This window comes from Typopeltis vanoorti, chromosome 24, assembly GCF_054136105.1.
Source record: "Typopeltis vanoorti isolate ZY-2024b chromosome 24, IOZ_Tvanoo_1.0, whole genome shotgun sequence".
Classification (NCBI taxonomy): Eukaryota; Metazoa; Arthropoda; class Arachnida; order Uropygi; family Thelyphonidae; genus Typopeltis; species Typopeltis vanoorti.
In genome coordinates this window covers 37,184,392-37,209,272 of record NC_143572.1, presented here as the reverse complement: position 1 = coordinate 37,209,272, position 24,881 = coordinate 37,184,392, and the positions used below count along the sequence as shown (strand labels likewise).

At 36.2% G+C, this 24,881-nt stretch overlaps 1 protein-coding gene across 1 annotated transcript in view; it reads left to right on the top strand.

Moving 5' to 3' along the window:
* Positions 1-24,881, top strand: part of LOC150093110 (uncharacterized) — a 532,180-nt gene that overhangs the window by 124,054 nt on the left and 383,245 nt on the right. The window contains exons 4-5 of the mRNA XM_090414155.1: positions 471-670; positions 18,652-18,803. Coding sequence (XP_090270281.1) covers positions 471-670; positions 18,652-18,803 — 352 coding nt within the window. The remainder of the gene's footprint in view (positions 1-470; positions 671-18,651; positions 18,804-24,881) is intronic.

Genomic DNA, 24,881 nt, shown 5'->3' with positions numbered 1-24,881 from the left:
TTACATTTACATTCTATCCCTGTAACTATATCATTTTCAGTCAATCAGGTTTCACTAATGTCTATAATTTTTGGCCAAGTCGAGCAGACCAGTGCCAAAAATTCCTCACCCTTATTTCTGATAGCTCTTGCATTTTTATACATGCATTTCAACATCCCTTTGTACCCATAGTTACCTTTGTATAATGCCATTAACACCCCATTCAAATCAGAACCTGTGAAATTCCATTCTGCATTGCATAATCATTACTGTACACACGAATATATCAGCTCTTTGGCAAAGTGTTTTTTAAGCAGTGCAAGTGAAGATGACTTCTGTGCCAAAGGTTATATTCTCATAAACTCCAGTAAAATTCAAAACTTTTAGTTTCATTTTATTTGGCTATAAAAAGATTAATATTGTGTTATCATAAACCTGTTATAAAAGCTTGGAATGTTCATAATTGCATTTTTAACTATTTTTTTGTCTAGCGCTTACTGGAGCTACAGTTTGATTGTAATGTTAAATTTAAAAGTGAAGTGAATAAGCAAGAAGCAGTAACTTTAAGAATATTACCTATTGGAAGAGATATACAAGGACACATGTATTGGTATCAGGTTGACAAAGATTTGAATCTTCGCATTTATCGAGAAGATGCAGATGATGAACATTCTTGGAGGCTTATATGTGGGTAGGTATAATATTTTATTATTGTATTTTGTAAATGTTTGACCTTTATTTCCAAAGGTTACTCAAATGTTTTTGTAATTGTGACATTTTAATTTAACACATCATGACATTGCAAACGAAATGCATCCCATCCGATTTTTCTTTGTTAGGCTTAATGGCATGTTACAACCAATTACATTGTTCAAACCTGATTACTGCTCATGATAGGGTGGTTATCCTACTGCATTGTTTGTTATGCCTGCAATTTGCGTGTGTTTTTGTGGCCAGGAAGAAAACCCTGCTACCTTTTGTATGAGATTAGCTAACTCACCTTCCAAAAACCGAAATAAAAAACTCATTTAACGAATTAATTGACCGTGCCAAACTCTCTGTCGAAGCTGAGGGAGAGTATATTGATTGAAATAAATGATTTGAATAATTATAATTGGCCTGTGTTTTATTTTCTATCAAAAGTTCGGTTTCTTTTTGGACACAGAGTGTATATGTAATTAGCATTATGATGATGAAAAACTGCTTTCATACTATGCTTATTCTCCAAGTATTTACGCTTTACCCAAGGTTCACAAACAGAACGTACTGCTCCGGCAGATAGTTGAGAGTATAGACGGCCCCAATTATCATCTAGCCAAGAAACTACCATCAATACTCAAGGAGTTGGTAAGTCATTTCCCCTCCTACATTAAAAATACACAACACTTTTTAAACAAAATCAAAGACATCACACTGGAAAAAGATGATTTATTAGTCAGTTTGACATTTCTGCCCTCTTCACAAAAGTCCCAGTTAATGACACAATTCATCTTTTACAGGACAAATTCCCTCCCGATATCACAGCGCTCTTTGCACATGTACTACGTTCTGACTATTTTCTGTTGCAAAACACTTTCTGCCTACAAAAAGAAGGCATAGCCCCCCCCCCCCCCATTTGCTAACTTTTATGTGCAAGCTTTTGAGCAACGTCCGGCTTAGATATGTTGATGATGTTTCACTATCTGGTCCTACGGCCTCCAAACATTAGACACTTTCCTTTTCTAAATATACTTGTCACATGTCTTTCTTCTGGCAGTCTTTCCTTCACTGTGTACTGGACGTCTACACATATTGACCAATATCATCATCACCATCATCAAATTCCTGACATGTATCCTCAAGGGGTGTACAGACTATGATAGCACAAACATGAAAAACTTACATCACCACTAACTTTCCTCCAAATCAGTCTGTTACTTGTCAAGACTTCAACATTTTCAGATCTTATATTTCTATCGTCTAAGGCACTTTGAACTGTATCAGTCCACCTATATCTTGGTCTTCCTCTGGGTCATTTTGTTACCAACCTGGCAGAGAACACGTTTTGCTAAGCTTTCCTCGTCCCATTCTATTTAAGTGACCATACCACCTGAGATTAGCTCTGCTAACGCATTCCTGGATGCTGACAATGTCAAGTTCTTTCCTAATATCCTCGTTTTTAATATGGTATTGCCATTGATGCCATCTGTTCATGCCACCTCTAATCTTTCTCAGGAATCTCATATCTGTGGTCTCTAGTCTTTGGTCAAGTGTTTTATTTCTAACCCAGCTCTCAGAACCATAAGTTAAAACTGGTTTGAACACTGTCTTGTATACAGCTAATTTAGTGTTCCGACTAATTTCTCTCTTATTCCATATGAATTTATTCAACTGACTTCCTACCATACCAGCTTTGTTGATTCTGTTGTCTATTTCCATATTTAATTTACCATCTTCACTAAAAATCATGCCTAAGTAGCTGAAATGTTTTACTTGTTCGACCGGTTCTCTGTTCAAAACACAGTTGACATTTTCAACGATTCTAACTATTTTTCATTGTCTATGTCTTTTTATTGCTAACCTTCATACCATATCTATTACAACAGTTATTCAATTTAGTCAGGGAATCTTGCAACCTTATAGCAGATTATTTAGAAGTATAACATCGTCCACATAATGCAAAGAGCTGACATTAATATCTTCAATTCTGATATCATGTTTAATACCACTTTCCTTCATAATGTGATCAATATAGATAATGTACATCCTTGTCTCACACCAGATTTAACATTCAACCATCTTCCTGTACTTTCTTCAGTTCTAACTGCTGACTTGCAACTGAAATAAAGACTGAGTATTGCTTGATATAATGCCCAATTGACACCATATAACTGTAGCGTATTGAATTACTTCTATCTTGGCACCTAGTCATATGCCTTTTCCAGATCGACAAAACTTAAATACAGATCTTTGTTATATTCCCATGCTTTCTCAACTATTTTGTCTTAAAGTGAAGATCTGATCCTGACAGCCTCTATTTGGCCTGAATCCAACTTGTTCTTCACCAAGCTTTTCTTCCACAATTCTTCTCAACCGTTTCTCAAGTATACTTGCATAAATCTTGCGAGGAACACTCAGTAGGGATATACTTCTGTAATTCTCACATTCAGTTTTATTTCCCTTCTTATATATGGGTACTATTAGAGCTGTACTCCAATCATCAGGAATTCGCCCCTTTGTCCAGGCCTTCTGAACTATGCAGTGCAGCCACTGTAAGACTTTTATACCACCATACTTCAGCATTTCTGGTCGAATATCATCTACTCCTGCTGCCTTTACACATTTCAAGCCTTTGATGGACTTTTCTAATTCAAATATGGATATGTATTCCTGACTGTATGCCTATTGAGTGTTTTTTTTACCACTGTGCTATCACTGCTTGTTTCATTTAGCAATTTTTCGAAGTAATTACTCCATACTTCAAGGATATCCCATTTTTTCATGTCACCTTTATCATCTCTAACTCCTTTTACAGCACACTCTTTCCTCCATTTCTAAGCTTCTTCAACACCCTCCAGAAAATCTTACCACCTTCTAGATATTTATTTTCTATGTTCTTGACCAAGTCCTCCCATAACTTCTGTTTAGCTAGTTTTACACAGTGTTTAGCTTTCTTACGTTTGTCTCTATATTCTCTAAGAGCACAAGCTGACTTATTTGCCAGGAAATTTTGATATGCTTTCTTCTTTTCCTTCACTTCCTCTGTCCATGGATTCCTGATTTTTCTATCCTTGCAGACAACCTCACCACATGCCTCTGGCTGAATCGATCAGGGTTTTCTTCAAGGTTTGCCACTGAATCTCCATGGTTTGGTTCTTGTTCTCAAACTCTTTCTGTTTTTTCTTCAATAATCTTGTGTATTTTAGTCTACAGTTCACATCTAAGAGGAGCTGCTCAACTTTTATTTGCTTTAAAACTTTCTTACATGTTCTTCTTTTTAATATGAAATTCAATTTTATACTGCTCAAGACTAAATAGTGATCACTTCCAATTTCAAATCCTCTGTACACTCTAAGGGAGAAAACATCACTATCAACAGTCAATGAGATTTTTCTTATTCCTTCCCTCTTCTCTCCATGTGAATTTGTGCACATTTGTATGTTGGAACATGATATTAGTAATAACCAGTCCATGTCCTGAGCAAAAATCCAACAGGTATTTGCCATTATTATTAGCTTTGCTCTTTTCTCCAAATTTTCCCAAAACATTTTTGTATGTCTGACAATCACTTCCTACTCTGCTATTTAGATCTTCAACAAGGACCAACTTTTCCTTTTTCATTGTGTCAATAACTTTCTCTAGAGCCTCAAAGAATTCTTCCACTTCTACCTTAGTAGAGACTTCTGAGGGACCATAGGCACAAAAAAGTCTCATTGTCTCGTTCCCCAGTCTGGTATTTGCCCACGTCACTGTACTTGAGACTGCCTGCTATTCAAGAAAGATTAGCCTCATATTTAGTGTTGAATACTATGGCTAATGTTTCTTTTCCTTGATTGTCATTGCCTGAATATAACATTTTCAGGCAAATATCAGAATGGGGAACTAGACAATGAGACTTTTTTGTGCCTATGGTCCCTCAGAAGTCTCTACTAAGGTAGAAGTGGAAGAATTTTTTGAGGCTCTGGAGAAAGTTATTGACACAATGAAAAAGGAAAAGTTTGTCCTTGTTGGGGATCTAAATAGCAGAGTAGGAAGTGATTGTCCAACATACAAAACGGGTGACGCCTCAGCCAGCATAGCTGACCAATATACAGGGTGTCCCAAAATTCACGCAAGATTTAGCGCCATTTGTGAGGTAAAGTGTTGCCAATGAGGAAAAAAAGGCAGCGTGACAGCTGACAGTTCAGGGTTATCCTAAGAGAGTTCGTTGAATGGATTATGGAACAACAACAAGTGGTTGGTTGTTCCTTATTTTTTGAACAAAATCATCTTCAGCGATGAGGCTCATTTTCATCTTGATGGCTTCATTAATCGACAAAATTGTCACATTTGGGATTCAGAAAATACACGAGTGATTGTTGAGAAATAAATGCATCCACAACGTGTCACTGTTTGGTGTGGATTTTGGGCTGGAGGCATCATCGGTCGATTCTTCTTCGAAAATGCAGCTGGCAGGGCAATAACAGTTAATGGTGCTCGCTATCGCGACATGATAATCCAGTTTTTTGTGCCTATATTGCAAGATATGGATGTGGACAACATGTGGTTTCAACAAGTCGGTGCCACATGCCATACAGCCCGAGAAACAATTCAATTACTGCATGAGTCATTTGCTGGTCGTGTAATTTCCTGTTTTGGTGATCAGAATTGGCCACCCAGATCACGTGAACGGCGTTGGACTTTTTTCTTTGGGGTTTTTTGAAGTCTATGGTTTATGCCAACAAGCCCACGACCACCCGCGCCTTGAAGGAGGAAATTGAGCACTTTATCAACGAAATTCAGCCACATTTATGCAAAATGGTCATGGAAAATTTCGACAAAAGAGTGCAAATGGGCCAGCAAAGCCATGGAGGCCAATTTACCCGATATGCCATTCCATGCATAACCCTATACTGTATACTTTATGAATCAATAAGAAATTACAATTTTTAATTAAAAACCTGTGTTTTCTATCAAAATTACTTCTTGCGTGAATTTTGGGACACCCTGTATATACACATAAACTCCTAACACTACCCAACATATTGTATAAACACTACTATAAAATAGAGCTATGAAGATTTGGTCCAACAAACAAACACTTAAAAATGAATTAAAAGTTATCAGCAATACATTCCTGAAAAATGGCTACAGCCAAAATACAATCAACAAAATGCTTCACAAGACCTCACTTTAAAATAAAAATAAACTAGATTACAAAAAACTGTAACCATTTCATACATTAAAGGGATATCAGATAAAATAAACAGAATACTACAGAAATACAACCTTAATCTTACCTTTAAACCTCCTGCAAAATTAAAGAACTTAATCAACTCATCCAAGAATCCACTTCCTCTGCTGGTACACCCTGGAGTATGCCATATTCATTGCACCTCTAATTTGTCCTATATAGGTGAAACAGGACGCACAATTCCTGTCCAAAAAAAAGGAACATAAATGGCACATTAAATTTAATAACTACATTAAATCTGGCCTTTCTGATCATTCCCTGAATACTCTACCTATGAGGATTGTTTGAAAAGTTTGGTAAATTTCCAATAGACTGCGACACATTTGTTCATCCATATGAGTGTTGGCACGTATCATCTTTTTCATGATCCTTGGCAAACGTTTAAAATGATTGTGTTCACATTTTTCATAAAAATGGAGAAAAACAAGTTTTGTTGAGTGATAAAACACTTTTATTTGAAGAAGTGGACGGTTGTGCAGATCAAAGAAAAAATTGTATATGCAGTTCGTGGGAACTCTGCACCAGCATTTAAGACTATTTATTTTTGGATAATGAGTTTAAACATAGTAATAAGTCCATCGAAGATGAAGTGTTCTCTGGATGTCCGAATGAGGTCACTACGAAGGAAATGATTGACAAAATCCATGGTATCATTATGGAAGAATGCCGAGTGAAAGTGCATGAGATTGTAGACATCTCAACTGAACAGGTGTATAATATCCTGCACGAAAAATTGCACATGAGAAAAGCTGTGTGCGTGATGGGTGCTGTGATTGTTGACTGTCAATCAAAAACGCATGAGGAAAAGAAATTTCAACGCAGTGTTTGGCGATGTTTAATTGCAATTTGCAGGATTGTTTGCGTCGATTCATGACTGTAGACGAAATTTGGATCCACCACTACACACCTGAATCCAAGCCGCAGTCAAAGCAGTGGACAATGCTTTGACTGCGGAAAAAAGTGAAGACTGTTTTGTCAGCTGGGAAGGTGATGGCCACTGTTTTTTTGGGATTCTCAAGGAATTATCATGATAGACTATTTGGAAAAGGATAAGTCAATAAAAGGAGTCTATTATGCATCATTGTTGGACTGTTTAAAAGAAGAACTGAAGGAAAAACGGCCAAGATTGGCTCATAAAAAAGTGCTCTTTCATCAAGACAATGCACCTCCCACACATTGGCCGTCTCAATGGCAAAATTGCATGAATTGAGGTTTGAATTGGTTCCACATCCACTGTATTCTCCAGACTCGGCCCCGTGTGACCTCTTCTTGTTCCCAAACTTAAAAATTTGGCTTGGTGGGAAAAAATTTTCTTTGAACGAGGATGTCATTAAGGTTGTCAATGACTATTTTGCACAATTTGATAAATCCTACTTTTTAGATGGGTTGAAAAAATTGGAAACTCACTGGCCCAAATGTGTAGACCTCGATGGAGACTATGTTGAGAAATTCTTGTAGATAGGCTTATACGTTGGTAACACATGACTAGTAAATTATTTAAGGAATTTACAATATACTGGAATATTATTAAAAGAAACTTTAATGAATACTTCCTATATTTTGCAATATCACATTGCCATCTTCATGGGAACATAACTGTGACACGTGCATGCAGGCACTACAAAAAGCAAATGAGGCAGAAGAGAGAAAACTAATGTTTGTTCCTAGAGTCCTAAAGGTGCACTCTAGCGAGCTATATTGGGTTGTCTTGGCTGTTGGGCTAAAATTCTCACAATGCAGGCTTCCCAAATTTGGGGCAGTCTCATGCACCCAAATTTGTTCAGGTTTGGAAAGTTTTTTAGAGCTGAGGCTGATTCCATGAACAGTCTTTCATATTTATATGGCTTTCTTCCAACGTATTCTCTGGCGGGTATCTAGAGCATGGTCTGCCAGACCAGTGTGGCTGTACTAGTGAAACTGGATGTAGTCTTTGTGTTCTGAAATCCTGACATTTGCTGTCCTGCCTGTTTGGCCAAAGTAGGATAGTTTACAACTGCAAGGGACCTGGTATACACCAGGTAGGTCTAGGGGAGGTGGTTGGTCTTTGGTGGAGAGGATAAGGGATGTTAATTTTTTATATGGTTTGTAACAGGAAGTCAGGTCATATTTTTTAAAGATTTTGGATAAAATCTTAAAAAAATATTCTGGGCACCTCTGAAAAAGTCAGAGGTGCCCCGGATATAGGGAATGGTGATGGATTCAGTAATCTTTGTTATGAAGGGGGGGGGGGGAGTTGTGGTTAACTGGTTTTAATATTTTTTGGGGGTTGTAGCCATTGGCTAAGAAAGTGTTAAAGATGTGGTTTAGTTCAATGGTTAGGGCATTGTCATCTGAACAGATTAATTTTGCCCTGTTATATAGTGTTTTAAAAACCCCATATTGTTGTGAGGGTGGGAGGGGGGGGGGATTGTTGGTGAATGTATGGATGGGTGTTCTCTAAACAGAAAAAACCAAGGATCCATCAGGCTGGCGAGTGATAGAGTGTCTAGGAAAGGGAGACTTGTTTTCTTCTTTTTCCAAGCTGAACTGGATTCTGAGTGTTGGTTTTTTAAGTGTGTTAAGAAGGAGTGGAGTGTCTCTGAGCCATGTGGCCAAATAGCAAACACATCATCAACATAGCGAAGCCAAATAGTGGGTTTTTGTGGTGCTGAGTTTAAGGCTTTCTCTTCAAAAAGTCTCCATAAAGAAGTTGGTCAGGGGTGGAGAGAGTGGCGAACCCATAGCTGTCCCCTCTATCTGTTTGTAGAATTTTCCTTGCCAAACAAAATAGCCTGAGTGGGAGGAAATTTGGCTTGGATGAGCTCTAAGGTTTCCTTGAGTGGGACATTTGTGAATAGGGAGGAAACGCCAAAACTGACCATTAAGTCAGTATGTTGGAGTGAGAGGTTTTCTATACTGGCTTTGAAGTGGGCTGAGTTTATTATGTGTGATGGTGTGTTGCCAGTATAGTGTGTGAGCGCTTTGGCTAATTTGTATGTGGGGGAATCAGTGCCATCCACTATGAGACATAATGGCACATTTTGTTTATGTATTTTTGGAAGTCCATATAATCGAGGGGGGGGGGGTCTAGAGTTAAAAGGTTTTAGTTTGATGGTAACTTCCACAGGCCAAGAAGTGACCTTCTTAAGGAGCCTTTGGAGTGTTCTAATTTGGGTGCTGGTGGGATTATACTCAATAGGGAGGTAGGTAACCCGATCTAACAATAAAGCATTAAGCTTACCTGTTTAGTCGGTTTGGTTGAGAACCACAGTGACATTTCCTTTATCCGCTTTGGTGATTACTATTTCTTTGTTTTTCTTCATTTCTATTAGAGTTTTATATTCTCCTTTGGATACTTTCTTTTAGGTTGGTTTTTGGTGGTGTTGCTTTGCTGAGAACACCGGCTACATCCAGTCTGACATAGTTGGTGGTATGGTTTGGAAGGTTATGGATACCACGTTCTATCTGAATCATTATTTCTTTGGTCGGTATTTTCTTTGGAGTTATGGCAAAGTTGTGGCCACATGCCAGTATGTTGAGTGGTTGAGGCTTCAAAGTGGCAACCGAAAGTTTGATTATAGTGTTGAGAAGTAGTTGAGGTTCGGAGGTAGAATTTCTTGAAAACTTTTTCAAGTTTTCAAATTTCTTGATGTGCTGACTTCGTATCTTTTCATTTGCTGCCGAAGTGCACGAGACGTCATAGAGAATCATCCAAAGGTTGTGGTTCAATGTGCCGGAAAGCTCCTCCTCTAGTCCCCAAATATCTTTGTTTACGTCAGCAAGGAGAATACACGTAGCGGTGATTTGTTCTCGTAGTAGGACGAAGCTGGCATGGTTATAAATGTGGAGAGCCTTCTATGAAGAGAAACGGTGCTTGAATTTTACACAATTCGGGATTACCTCATTATCCCGACAACGATTTAATGAATATAGGAGGTATTTATTAAATTTCTTTTAATAATATTCCAGTATACATTATAAATTCCTTAAATAATTTACTAGTCATGTTGAGAAATAATGGTGATTTTTTTAAAAAAAATGTGTTTAACTTATTTTCTTACCAAACTTTTTAAACAACCCTCATAGAATTGACTGGAAAGGCACCTGTTGTTTACATCACCAAAATGTGGTATGAACATAAATTTAAGGAGGCCTGTGAAATTCTTATCAACAACCCTAATCTTAACAATAATGATGGTCTAAAAATCCCAAGAATATGGAAGCCACATATTCTACCCATATATCCTTTCCGTCTAAGAGTTAATTATAAATAGGACTGTATGTAATCCAGCATCTCAACTCTAATATAACAGCTTTCATGTTAAATTAGTTGTCACTTTTGCTGTAATAAAACTGTCTATATGAAATTGTTCTCTGATGATGTTATAAACAGAATATAGCTTTGATGAATTATTTTATTTTATTATTATTATTATTATTTTAATTTATTTTTTTATTTTATTTATTTTACTAGAGGTCAGGCTAGTAGAATAACCATTGATCAAATCATTGTCTCTTTGGCGTGGTTTGAAATGTAATATATCTTGTCTCTGAATATATATTTGTATACTCCAGATGATGACCTTAATATGAAGGTCGAAACGTCGGGAAATTAAAGTAATTATTTCTAACACAGTTAGCTATACAAGAAATCATATGGCAAGGTCATGGAAACTTATACAAATAATACAACAATATTCGACAGTGGAACATCTAATGATAGATATGGAAATGGTATCGATTTTATGGTTCACAATAACATCTTGCTATGTGTATAAAGTTTCACGCCAGTAGATGATCAACTCTGTTATATCCATGTTACTGATTTGATTTCCCATATGGGAAATATATGACTTTTTATAACTCCAACCTTGGTCTTCTGGGTCTGGCTCCCATTGATGAGACCTCAATAAAGGTTTGAAAACTGGTCTGGCTAGTGGGCTTTTTCATGATGCATAGATTCTACATCCTAAATGGTGTGTGGGTTTTGCATGATGGGATACAAAGGCAGTCAATGCAAAGTCATTAGCCTTCTATATACAAGTAGTTTACTCATGAAGATACCTCACATGCAAATATTGTTTGCTTACATGTGGATAAAAGATTAAACTAAGAATATAATTTCTTGGATTATATAATTTATATCTGACAGTTCCAATAGCAACTGTCGGATTATTATATCATTAAATAATAATATAATGTCTATATAATAGATTCTAGATAATGTCTTATTATATAATTATATATATATACAATAAGACTGTCTATGCCATTATAAACAAATGTTGAGGGTTAAAACATATAATCATAAAAACTAAATAAAACAAAACCATTAGGACTATATATGCATTTAACTACATTATTGGATTTTCTGAATTCAGAATGCTTTTTAAACATTGACAGATAGACAGGACCAATGATGTCGAATGACAGGGCAGCAACTTTGAAACGATCGTAAAACATTCAGGTTACATTTTTTGAATCGATATAAGTAGAATTGTATATTTTGAGAAAATAAAGAAAACTGCAATAATTCTGTCTTAACTTACCACCTTTGTGCATATCCCATCATTGGGTATACAAAATAAACTAATTACCACTCAGTACATCTCTTTCCACTGTCTTCAGTTCCTCTTATTGATTGTATCTCATTATGACAAAATCAATAATAATCGACAAAACAGGCATTTATATAATCATGGCCATGCATCATTAGGTGCAATGAGCAAGATAAAAAAAAATTACAACATACAATTGAATACATATTTACAACATGCAGTTGAATCGGTATTACATAAATAAATTCGATGATTAAACTCAAAGTCTTGATTTTTTTTAACTCATCGGTTAAAAATTTTCACTTGTCACAGATGCAATCAGGAATACATATCCATACTTGAAGTAAAAAAAAGCCATCAAAAGCCTGAAATGTAGAAAGGCAGATGGAATAGACGATAGTCTACCAGAAATGCTCAAGTATAGAGGTATAAAAGTCTTACAGTGGCTGCACTGTATAGTTCTGAAGGCCTGGACAGAGGGACGAATTCCAGATGATTGGAGTAGAGTTCTCATAGTACCCATATATAAAAAGGGAAATAAAACTAAATCTGAGAATTACAGAGGTATTTTCTTACTATTTTTTTTTATTTTTATGTTGAGCCCATACACAAGAGGTTAGTTGATCAACCCAAGTACATTAGTACCGTGTATGGGTAGTGGGTTGAGAAAGGAAGAACTTGTTTACATTTGATTTAAATGACTGTAAATTGTATTCTTGGGAAATTGTCAATGGGAAACACAAAAGTGGACTGTTCCACAATACAGCAGTTCCAGGGATGCAGGAGGAGGAAAAGAAACTTGTTCTGTTTGTTTCTAGATGCACTGTGAAGGGATGTTGAGCAGCAGCTGCACAAGTTCCAACGAGCTTAGTACTGAGTGGAGGAATTATTGATGTTATTTCAGATGAGCATTTTCCACGAAACTATTTGTAGAATATACATATTGTAGAAACCATTGATCAAATAATGAAATCTATGGGGGAAGTGGGTTGGTAAAAGATGGGTCAGTAATAAGTCTAATTGCTCTCCTTGGTATTCAGTCAAGCATTTTGAGGGAGCTTTTAGGGCCCCCCCCACCCCATATGTGGAAGCAGTATTCAATAGCTGTGCTTGCATAAATCTTACCAGGAACTTAGTGTTCCTGGTAAGATTTATGCAAGTATACTTGATAAACGATTGAGAATGACTATGGAAGAGAAGCTTGGTGAAGAACAATCTGGATTCAGGCTAAATAGAGGCTGTCAGGATCAGATTTTCACTTTATGACAAATAGTTGAGAAATCATGGGCATATAACAAGAATCTGTATTTAAGTTTCGTAGACATGCAAAAGCCATATGACAAGGTGCTAAGAGAAAATCTATTCAAAACACTACAGTTGTATGGTGTCAATGGGGGCATTATATCAAGCAAAACTTAGTCTTTATCATCGTCATCATCAAATTCCTCACATGTATCCTCAAGGGGTGTACAGGATATGATAGTACTGTATGAAAAATTTACATCATTACTAACTTCCTATCTACAGTTTTCCTCCAAATAAATTTCTTACCTATCAATACTCCAACATTATCAGATCTTCTTTTTCTATTTTCTAAGGCACTTTTTACTGTATCAATCCACCTATATCTTGGTCTTCCTCTGGGTCGTTTTGCTGCCAACCTGGCAAAGAACACTTGTTTTGCTAATCTTTCCTCTCCCATTCTGTTTAAGTGATTTACCACCTGAGATTAGCTCTGCTAACGCATTCCTGGATGCTGACAATGTCAAGTTCTTTCCTAATATCTTCATTTTTAATATGATATTGCCATTGATGCCATCTGTTCACACCTCTAATGTGAACAGATGGCATCAATGTCTTTGTCTGACACCAGATTTAATGTTAAATCTGGTGTCAGACAAAGATGTGCATTATCCCCTGTATTATTCATTATCTATATGAATCACATTATGAAGGAAAGTTTTATATCACTATTAAACCTGATATCAAAATTGGAGATGTTAATCTCAGCCCTTTGCTTTATACTTATATTTATACTTTATATTTATACTTCTAAATAAAGCTGCTACAAGTCTGCAAGATTCCCTGACTAAAGTGAATAACTGTTGTAATAGATATGGTATGAAGGTCTACATTAAAAAGACAAAGACAGTGGAAATAGACAGAAACATTGAAAATATCAAGTGCATTATGAATGGAGAACCTATAGAACAAATAAAACATTTCAGCTATTTAGGCACGATTTTTATTGAAGATTGTAAATTAAATATGGAAATAGACAACAGAATCAACAAATCTGGTATGGTAGTCAACTGAATAAATTTATATAGAATAAGAGAGAAATTAGTCAGAACACTAAATTAGCTGTATACATGACAGTGTTCAAACCCATTTTAAATTATGGATCTGAAAGCTGGGTTAGATCATTTCCTTTGGCCAATAAAACACTTGACCAAAGACTAGAGACTGCGGATATGAGAGTTCCGAGAAAAGATTAGGGTCATGAACAGATGGCATCAGTGACAATATCATATTAAAAATGAGGATATTAGGAAAGAACTTGACATTGTCAGCACCCAGGAATGGGTTAGCAGAGCTCAGGAGGTATGGCCACTTAAACAGAATGGGCGAGGAAAGATTAGCAAAACAAGTGTTCTCTGCCAGGTTGGCAGGAAAAAGACCTAGAGGGAGACCAAGATATAGGTGGATTGATAGGGTAAAAAGTGCCTTAGAAGATAGAAATATAAGATCTAACAATGTTGGAATCTTGACAGGTAACAGATTGATTTGGAGGAAAATTGTAGATAGGAAGTTAGTATGATATAAATTTTTCGATGTAGTACTATCCTATCCTTATACCCCTTTAGGGTACATGTCTGGAATTTGATGATGACGACTTGAGGTTGCGTATTGTGTTTGTGATTTATTGCTCCTGAAGGATAAGTAACTTTTTTCTTATTTTAATTGATAATATTAGGTTAATTTATTTAAATTTTTGTTTTAAATGGGTGTGTGATTGACTGAGCTATTTAGTTAGTAAGTGAACTTTATATTTTTTTGTTTAAATACAATATCGTCGGCATGGCACTAATGCGTGGACAAACAATAGCGACAAAGACCATGTTGTCGGGTGACTTGAATTTGCTGGATTTTATGCCGTGCTGTGTGTGTGTGTGACATGTATTCATTGAGAAAATTGAAGGATATGTGGGAAGAATTGAAACTAGAATGAGAGTGTGTGTATTAATTGAGTATCTGTTAGGTGACTAGAATGCAGATGTTAGTAGAGTGGAGTGGACAGTACCGACAGTAGGATCTAAGATGATGTTATTAATGTCGAACGTGCGGCCATGGAAAAAGACTGGAATGAAATGACAGTAATAAGAAATAGTGCCTAAATGTTATCCTTTGCAGGACAAAGTACAAAATTGAAAAATTGCCTAGGTAGCAAGAGATTAGCACGGCTGAAAAGAGAAAGAAGCAAGAGGTCCGAATGAATAATAAAGACCAATTGAACAAACAAAACACAAGTAGAAAATTATGTGTGAAGGCTCAGTAATCAGAGAGTACTTAATGAAAGTATGTTTCTCAGGTGCAAAAACAGCATCCTAATGCAAAAAGGTAAGTCTAAAGAAATATTTGGCTTGTTTGGTCAAATGATTTGAGAGGCAAGAAGTATTCTATGAGGTAGGATGTAGAATAGTTGTAAGTCGAGGCAGAACTGAAGAGCACAAAGGTGATTATGATAACCAGTGAATCTATTCGTAGATTGTGCAGAAGGAAAGATGTAGGATTTGTCAATCTGTGGTCTATGTTTGACAGAAAGAAGGATTTGTACAGTGCTGATGGACTCCATCTAAATGGTTATGGTGTTAGGTGTAAATTTAAGAAAACTTAAGCAATTAGGGTGGAAGTAAGTGAGTTTGTGCAAAGGCACCCATGAGGTGAGTGAGTGAGTGTGAGAATGACCAAGTGCAGATTCTTAGTAGGTGTACAAATAGAATTTGTACACCTACTAAGAGATAATTAAAGCAGTATGCGATGGACAGAACTAGGGGTAGGAGAGTATTGGACTTGGTCATAGGATCAGAAGAGCTATCCATAACTAAGGTACAGATTGCCTCCAATTGGTGAAAGTTACCATCCGGTCTTGACTTAGGAGGTTGTAAAACATGAGGAATATTCTGTCAAGAAGGGGTATTATGTGGAACTACAAAGCAGTTCTTATGTGGGTGATTCTGACAAGCTTTGGAAGAAACTTAAATCTCCGGCATGGCATAAAACGCTGCGGGATAAAGATGTTAGTAGTGCATGGAAGGGTGATCTACAGGAAGCAATATTAAATTGTATACCTAAGGCAAGGAGGGTTAATCAGGTAGGAGTTAGATGGATGATTAATATCATTAAGCATGAACTGCAGAAGAAAAAATTCTGGGAGGTATAAAAAGAGAAAAGTGACCAGCAAACTCATGAATAGTACAAGGCTCAGGCAAGAAAGGCCAACATGGCAAGCATGACAGAATCTGGTGAAGCAGACCGAAGGAAATCCCAAAGCATTCTTTCCTTATGTGTGGCAAGTAAGAGGAAGAATGACTATGGAAGATTACCCTTAATGAGTGATGATAGTCACGAGGTGACAGAAACAGATAAAAAGATAATGCTGCAACATATGTGACAGAGATTTATGTGGGAACAGAGGTGGACGAACTAGAGGTTCTTAGGATATTGCAGAATCTCAATGTAAATACAGCTGTGGGATTAGGCAACATATCAGCTAGGGTTTTGCTGGAATGTGTAAGGGAATTGGCAACGCTTCTGACTGGGCTGCTCTTTAAGTTTCTACTATGGTAGAGTTCCAAGGGAGTGGAAAGAAGGCAAAATTATTCCTTTGCATAAGGGAGGTTCTAAGACTACAGTAGCAAATTATAGACCAATCGGTATCTCTGGAAAAATTGGTCAAAATGAGAATTCAAGAATGGGTATATAAAATTATGATACTGTATGAAGGGGAACATGACTTTGTGAAGGATCAGTCATGCCTTGGTAATTTTCAAACTTTTTATAATAGAGTAACAGCTGATTTGGGTAAAGGAAAATGGTCATATGATGATTCCGCTGGGTTTTGCAAAGGTATTTGACAGAATATCACATGGAACTCTGTTATGCAAATGGGGAAGGATATGGCACTGGTTAAGTGGATAAGAGGGCGGCTGCTGGAAAGATATCAAAGTATGTGGGGGGACAGAATTGAGATAAAACAGGTGACTAGTGGTGTGCCACAAGGTGTGATGTACCATTGTTGTTTAATTTGTACATAAATGATATAGGAAATAACTGAAAGGAAATATTCAGTTGTCCTTGAGACACCCACATCTGGATTACTGTGCTCAAGTCTGGTTCCCTGGGTTTCTTGGGGATGATAAAGCAGTCGAGAGGTGAGTGACCAAGATAGTGAGTGGTCTGTGGAATGTTCCCTATGAAAATAAATTGAGGGTGTGTGGATTGCAGCTGTTGGTTGATAAGAGAAAAAGAGGGGATATGATAGAAACATTTAAGTTGCTTAAAGGGTTTTAAAGGATTGATCCAGAGGCCATCACTGGGAGTTGAATAAAGGTGTGGTTGGGGTGTGAGGACTAGATTTTTTTCCTTGGAGAGTTGTGAATGAGTGGAATGGGTTGCCAGAGTCAGGTGTGAGTGCTTTATCTGTTAATGAGTTCAAGTAGAGTCATGATAGATTTGCTCTCCTGGGAAGTCTTCAGACTCCATGGATGTGCCTGTATAATAATAATAATAATAATTACTAATATTTTAACATCTCATTGCATTATCACTTTAAAGATAGACAGGTTTGAAACACAGTGGAATTGAAATGAAGTTTTTGTAATAATTAGTTGTCATTTCAAAGCCATAACTGCCATTGTAGCTGAGTGTTACAGCAATAGAACCATTGTGCTTGTCTGAAGCAGTAGTAGGAGATAGACATATTTTATTATCATTAAAAAAAAAGATTTTTGTTACATCCATCCTTGCGCATTGCTTCAGTAATGATATGGTCTCAGTAATGTTGTGTCCATTAAAAATTGCACGTTACCTCATGACATTGCATTTTCCCTTGTCCTTTTTTTGTCAGCAAATATCATTATAAAAGTTTTTTTTTATTGTAAGTTGGATTTTTTTTTAATTAGTTATTACTGTGATATTTTCATTCTTTTAGAATGTGTTTTCCCTCAATCCAGTGGTTGATAGGGTAGCAATGCTGCTTTACTAGGGAATCATTGTAGAACAGGTGTCCAGTAGTATCCAGTGCATGTAGATATGTATGTTCATGCAGCCAGTTTGAGAGACAAAATCCTGTTTCCAAGAGATTGACTAACTCACCTTTGAAAAGTGACAATAAAGGTTCTTTTCATCATAGGTGTTTCCAACCAAAGGATTCTGTCAAAAACCAGCTGAACTACAGAGGCTCTCTTTTTGTATAACATCTTTTATATCTGTGACATAAATGCAACCTTGGAATATTAGCAATTCCAATTGCAATTTGAGGTTAGTTTATTTTTCCACACTATGCTACTTCTATGACCACTTTTAACTCGTACCCAGCATTATAAGAATACCAAGTAGATTGTCTTCATTCCTTAAATAAATTATTATTTTCACTCTTCTATTCAAATATTGAATGTGTCATTTAAACAATTCTTGTAGGTATCAAAACCTTTATTCCCAGTTTCACTTTAAGCCCTCGTTTTCCAAGAAATGTGTTAAAGCTGTCACAGAACTGCTAAGTCGGAAGAAATGCACTAAAGCTGCCACATACTAAAAGCATGTCAAGAACTAATTTTGAAAAAGCAGGAAACATGCACTGTATCCATGTGACAATTCTGCTTTCAGATTCAGTAATATTTTAACATTTGTAACTTTATATAAAAGGTTTTTTAAAATATACTGCCTAATTGGATAATTTGACTTTCCCTTTTTCCAATAAACTTGGGTAAGGGCATTCAGTTGAATATATTCTTATGTAGAATGGTTTGAATGGTTCATGTCACACACTAAACTCTACATCATAATACATATTTCTTATTAACAATGGGTCAAAATCTCTTGTTTATTGGGGCATATTTTATATAAAGTAATAAAGTGCATGCTAGTTTGAACATAATCTAATAAAAAATTTATTTCATATTAATTTTATAATTTCTTTAGTTCAAGAAATGGACTAGCAGAATTAATCTCTTTGCTGGAAGAAAGTACTTTTAAGTTACATAAAGATGAATCATCTTCAGCTTGTAGCGAAAATGGAGATAGCAACCTTACTGAACGTAGTGCAGGAAATATATGTAAAGGAAACGTTACAGGTATTTTAATGTTTTTATTACATGTCACATCTCAGTGAATTGATATAATTGTTCATATTTATCAGTCCTGGTTCTTTTATTGTAAATTTTAAAATATAAACTAATAATCTTAACTTTCATTAACAGTTTTTATGTTGGAGGTTTAATGGATTTTTTACAACACTCAGAAAGAATTAAATTAGAATTTAATACTCCTATATTTCGTCCTAGTCACTAGGACATCTACGGGGATTACAAAAACAATTAATGTAACATGCACACAAAAACTTACAATACTAAGCCCAACCATGTGGGTGACACTAAAGTACTATCTAGGTGGAGCGCCCTCTATGGGCGGTAGTAGGTGGCCTGGAATGTAAGGTGGGACCTCTGGTGATGAGTGTTTCCCAAATCTTCGGAAGCTTAATGCAACTGTATTTGTTAAGATTTGGTTGGTTTCTGAGAGCTGCTGCTGCTTCTAAGAAAAGTATATTCTTCTGTGTATACTTTTTTAGTAGCTTGGCTATTTTTTCCGAAGTGCCTCGGATGTAGGGTATGGTGATGGCATTTTTAAATTCTTGTTGACGAGAGGGACGGGGAATGGTGGAGGAATTAATTATTTTTTTGATACTGTGTTCACTGTAGCCATTGGAGAGGAAAGTTCTGTGTATGTGGTTAAGCTCAGTAGTGAGGGCGGTTCCACTGGAACAAAGATTGTTGGCTCTCTTGGTAAGGGTTTTAATGATGCCATATTGTTGTGAGGGGTGGTGGTGGGAGAGTTTGTGAATGTATCTGCCTGTGTGTGTGGGTTTTCTGTATACAGTGAAGGCAAGTGTATCATTGGGCAGGCGTGTGATTAAGGTGTCTAGGAAGGGTAAACAATTGTTCTTTTCCTTTTCCATAGTAAACTGGATTCTTGGATGTAGGCTATTGAGATGACAGAGGAAGGAGTCTAACGTGTCTGGGCCATGAGGCCAAATGGAGAACACATCATCTACATATCTTAGCCAGATAGAAGGTTTGAGTGGGGCTGAGTCTATGGCTCGTTTTTCGAAATCTTCCATATAGAAATTGGCAAGGGGGGGTGAGAGGGGGGAACCCATGGCAGTTCCTTCTATCTGCTTGTAGATTTTGTTATTCCAAGAGAAATACCCAGAGTTGATGGCAAAGGAAAAGAGATCTAAGATGTCAGAGGGGAAAACGTTTTCTAAGAGAGATAAAGTGTCAGTTAAGGGAATATTGGTAAACAAAGAGGAGATATCAAAGCTTACCAATATGTCTGTATTGTTCAAGGTTAAATTTTCTGTGAGGGCTTTAAAGTGGGTCGAGTTTTTTATATAGGAAGCTGAATTTCCGGTGAGGGGGGACAGAGAGTTGGCCAGCCAAACAGCTGGCCAACTGTTGGGCTGGAGTTTACAAAGTACCCTGTTCCTGTAAGCTTGCGTACTTTGGACAGACAGGCAGATCAGCATCCATCCGCCTGGAGGAACACAAGTCGTACATCGTTAAACACAACTATGGCCATTCAGGCTTGGCTGACCATGTTTTGGACACCACCCACAGAGTATCATGGAAGAAAACCACCATGCTCCACCACAGCAAATTCAAGAAAGAGAGACTTTTCTTAGAAGCAGCAGCAGCTCTCAGAAACCAACCAAATCTTAACAAATGCGGTTGCATTAAGCTTCCGAAAATTTGGGAAACACTCATCACCAGAGGTCCCACCTTACATTCCAGGCCACCTACTACCGCCCATAGAGGGCGCTCCACCTAGATAGGACTTTAGTGTCACCCACGTGGTTGGGCTTAGTATTGTAAGTTTTTGTGTGCATGTTACATTAATTGTTTTTGTAATCCCCGTAGATGCCCTAGTGACTAGGACGAAATATAGGAGTATTAAATTCTAATTTAATTCTTTCTGAGTGTTGTAAAAAATCCATTAAACCTCCAACATAATGTCCTCACAGCACTTAAGCCTCTACACAAGAATCAACAGTTTTTAGGGAAGAAATTATGCCAAGTTTTCATTTTGAATATAAAATTGAAATATAGTGTGTTGTTGTAGGGTTGCATAAGGGTCACATACAGATAAAATTGATTGGAGAAGTGTGTAGGACCAATCTGGGCTCTGGTCTAGTGTCCAGTCCTTATCTTCCTGTCGCACCTCCTGCTAGCAAGTTTCCATTTTTTAATCCCACCTATGAAAACAAAAATACTACTGTGGGTGGGATAAAGGTTATGTAATTCAGCAACCCTTTCTAGAAACCAAAGATGGAACTTTTTATTCAAGCCACTTAAGCCTTGTAATCAGTGGTGGTATCATACTAGATTTTGAAAATAGTCCTAAAGACATTCACAGAGGATTCAGCTTTTGGTAGGAGAGCAAATGGTATAATGGTACAATTTAATTAAATGCCATTCTGGCTGGAGCATCATCCAGATAAGACCCTTGTTGTTTTTGACAGGAAGACAGAGTGATCAGTGAAAAGTTCAGTTACCAGAATCTCAACCTTAACAGAATTGGAGATAGACCCATAATTGTCAGAACGAAAATGAAAAGAGGTTGAACTAAAATGCTACAGAAATACTAAGATGAAGAAGACTAAATTGGAAAGGTATTCATCATGCTAGTACCAACAATAAACGTGAAGGTGAACTTAATTGAATGACAGGCAATTTGTGAATAGATTTAAGAATTGAAAAATGCAGCTTACTTTAGCCTGTAGTCTTGCTGAAGGTATCAGTATTGAAGAATTGAGGAATTCTTTGAATTATCAGAGAGGGCAGATAGCATAAAGAAAAAGAAAAAGATGGCTTTTGTTGGAGACCTAAACAGCAGAGCAGTAAATTAATCATATCCTTACAGAAATGTTCTTGGAAAATGTGGTTAAAATAAAAGGGCTAATAATATGGTTAATAAACACTTGCTGGATTTTTGTTGAATGCCTAAACTAATCATCATTAACATTATGTTCCAACATAAAGATGTACATAAATTTACATGCAAGACAACAGCACAAGAAATAAGAAAAGTCTTATTTATTATAGCATTATTGATAATGACATCATCAGAGGTTTAGGATGCAATTGTACACTGGAAAATTTGAATTAGGAAGTAAACACTGTTTAGTTTGGAGTAGGATAAAATAAGTGAAAAACATCTACAAAAGTATTAAATAGAATCAAAGTTTGAGCAAATTTCAGATGTGAACTGTACACTCAAATATACAAATGTTACTAGCAAAAACATGAAAGAGTTTGAAAACAAGAACCAGACTTTATAGAGAATCCAATGACAAAACTCTGAAAAAAAAAAACAACAAAAAAAAAAAACATTGATTTATTTAGTATGGAAGCATACGTTGAAATTGTAAAGGTACCTAAACGAAAACTCAAGGAAAGAATGTAGAAGAAAATATCACATAGACAGCACAATGTTTTATAAACCATTGAAAAAACTTATAAATAGAATAAAAAGAATCAGAGATGATAAACGTGACAGAGATAACATGAAACTGAAGATAAGGCCATTCTGGAGCAATTACTTCACAAGTTATTAACTGAAATAAGCAGTGGTAGAACTTTGTAGAAGATATCTGGGCAGAATCTAATTCATATGTCATCATCATCATCATCATCAAATTCCTGCCATGTACCCCTCAAGGGGTGTACAGGATATGATAGTACTACATGAAAAATTTACATCATTACTAACTTCCTATCTACAATTTTCCTCCAAATCAGTCTGTTACTTGTCAAGACTCCAATATTATCAGATCTTATATTTCTATCGTCTAAGGCACTTTATACCGTATCAATCCATCAATATCTTGGTCTTACTCTGAGACGTTTTCCTGCCAACCTGGCAGAGAACACTTGTTTTGCTAATCTTTTTCTTGCCCATTATGTTTAAGTGACCATACCACCTGAGATTAGCTCTGCTAACGCATTCCTGGATGCTGACAATGTCAAGTTCTTTCCTAATATCCTCGTTTTTAATATGATATTGCCATTGATGCCATCTGTTCACGCCTCTGATCTCAGGACTCTCATATCTGCAGTCTCTAGTCTTTGGTTAAATGCTTTACTTCTGACCCAGCTCTCAGATCCATAAGTTAAAACTGTTAAAAACAACTCGTAAGTCCACAGTAATAACTTTAATTAATAAATAAGGTAGATATTTCGTACTAAAAATAATAGTACATCTTCAGTGTTACAAACAGATAGGAATACAATACAATTAACGAATATTCAGTGGATCACCTATTAAAATACAATGTTGTCGCGAGCTAGGAAATGAAAGAAATTAATAAAGAATTAATATTTAAGATAATTAATTTTTTTAATGATTACATAAAATAAAAGTCTCCCAGATCTTCGAGAGAGAGGCAATCATTTCTATTTAAATTCGGTCGGTGTAAAAAAAGCTTCACAACTTTCTTTAAAGAGGCGTTCATATTTGAACTTGCATCTATGAAGTAGAATAGCTTTATTCCACTGGATATTATGGGTAGTGGTAATACTGTGTTGTGCTAGACCAGACTTCTCATGTTTGTTGTAATCAATATAATATTGATGTTCTTTAATTCTTTTTTCCACAGAACGGCCAGTTTGTCCAAAATAAGAAACATTGCATTCACAATGAATTTTGTAAACGCCAGCCAAAGACAGAGATAACAGTTTATCTTTTGTAGAAGGCAATAAGGAAGAAATTTTGTTGATAGGAATATAAGTGGGAATCAATTGGTACTTTATAAAATTCTACCTATAGGTTCTGAGATTCCTGGAATGTAGGGGATTGGAACTCTGCGAACTGTTGAAGAAACCTTAGGTACTGGAACATAAGATTCAATTATCTGTTGGATTTGATTAGGGTGGTTTTTATTAGATACATTAACTTTTTGATGATGGAAAGTTATTGTTGTAAGATTTCTGGAGAAAAGCAAACTTTATGTGCCCTATTAATTAGAGATTTAAGAATGCCAAATTTTTGAGATGTATGGTGAGCAGACTTTTTATGAATGTATCTGCCAGTAAATGTGGGCTTTCGGAGGACGCTTGTAGATAAGGTACCAGAAGAAGTTTGAGTAAGCAGGATGTCCAAAAATGATAAAAGTACCAGAATTTTCCTTTTCAATGGTGAATTGGATACGAGGATGAAGGCTATTTATCTGTTGCAGAAAGGTGGAAAGCTCATCTTCAGTATGTGATCAAATGGCAAAAACATCATCAACATAACAAAACCAAAGAGATGGTTGAGGGTGAATGGATGAAAACAGTCTCTTCGAATTGTTTCAAAAAATAGTTAGCCAAAGGTGGAGACAAAGGACTACCCATGGCAGTACCTTCAACTTGTTTGTAGAACTTGTTTTTCCAACTAAAATAACCTGAATGGATAAGAAATTCGAAAATTTTTGCGATATCTGGAGGGTAATCTTCATATAATAAATTGACTGTGTCGGCCAATGAGATATTGGTAAATAGAGATACAATGTCAAAACTGACTAACAACTCAGACTCTGATTTTTAAATCCTTGATTTTTTTCCAGAAAATCTGTTGAATTTTTTTTTTTTTATGTAGGATCTTGAATGTCCAGTGAGAGCACTTAAAGAACGAGACAAGACTTTTGCAATTCGGTAAGTAGGAGAATCAATGCAATTCACGATTGGTCATACTGGATAGCCTTCTTTATGGATTTTCGAGAGACCATATAGACGAAGAGATCTTCCAAAGTAGGTGCATAATTTATCCACATAATTTGGGTCCCAACTGATGACCTCATCAAGTAATTTATTTAATTGTTTAATCTGTGAATTTGTAGGATTATGCGTAATCTCTTTGTAGGTAGATGCGTCTTCTAAAAGACTGGATACTTTGGTCTCATAGTCCATAAAGAAGGCTATCCAGTACGACCAATCGTTAATTGCATTGATTCTCCAACTTACCGAATTGCAAAAGTCTTGTCTCGTTCTTTAAGTGCTCTCACTGGGCATTCAAGATCCTACATAAAAAAAAAAAAAAAAAAAAAATTCAACTTATTTCCTGGAAAAAATCATGGATTTAAAAATCAAAGTCTGAGTTATTAGTCAGTTTTGACA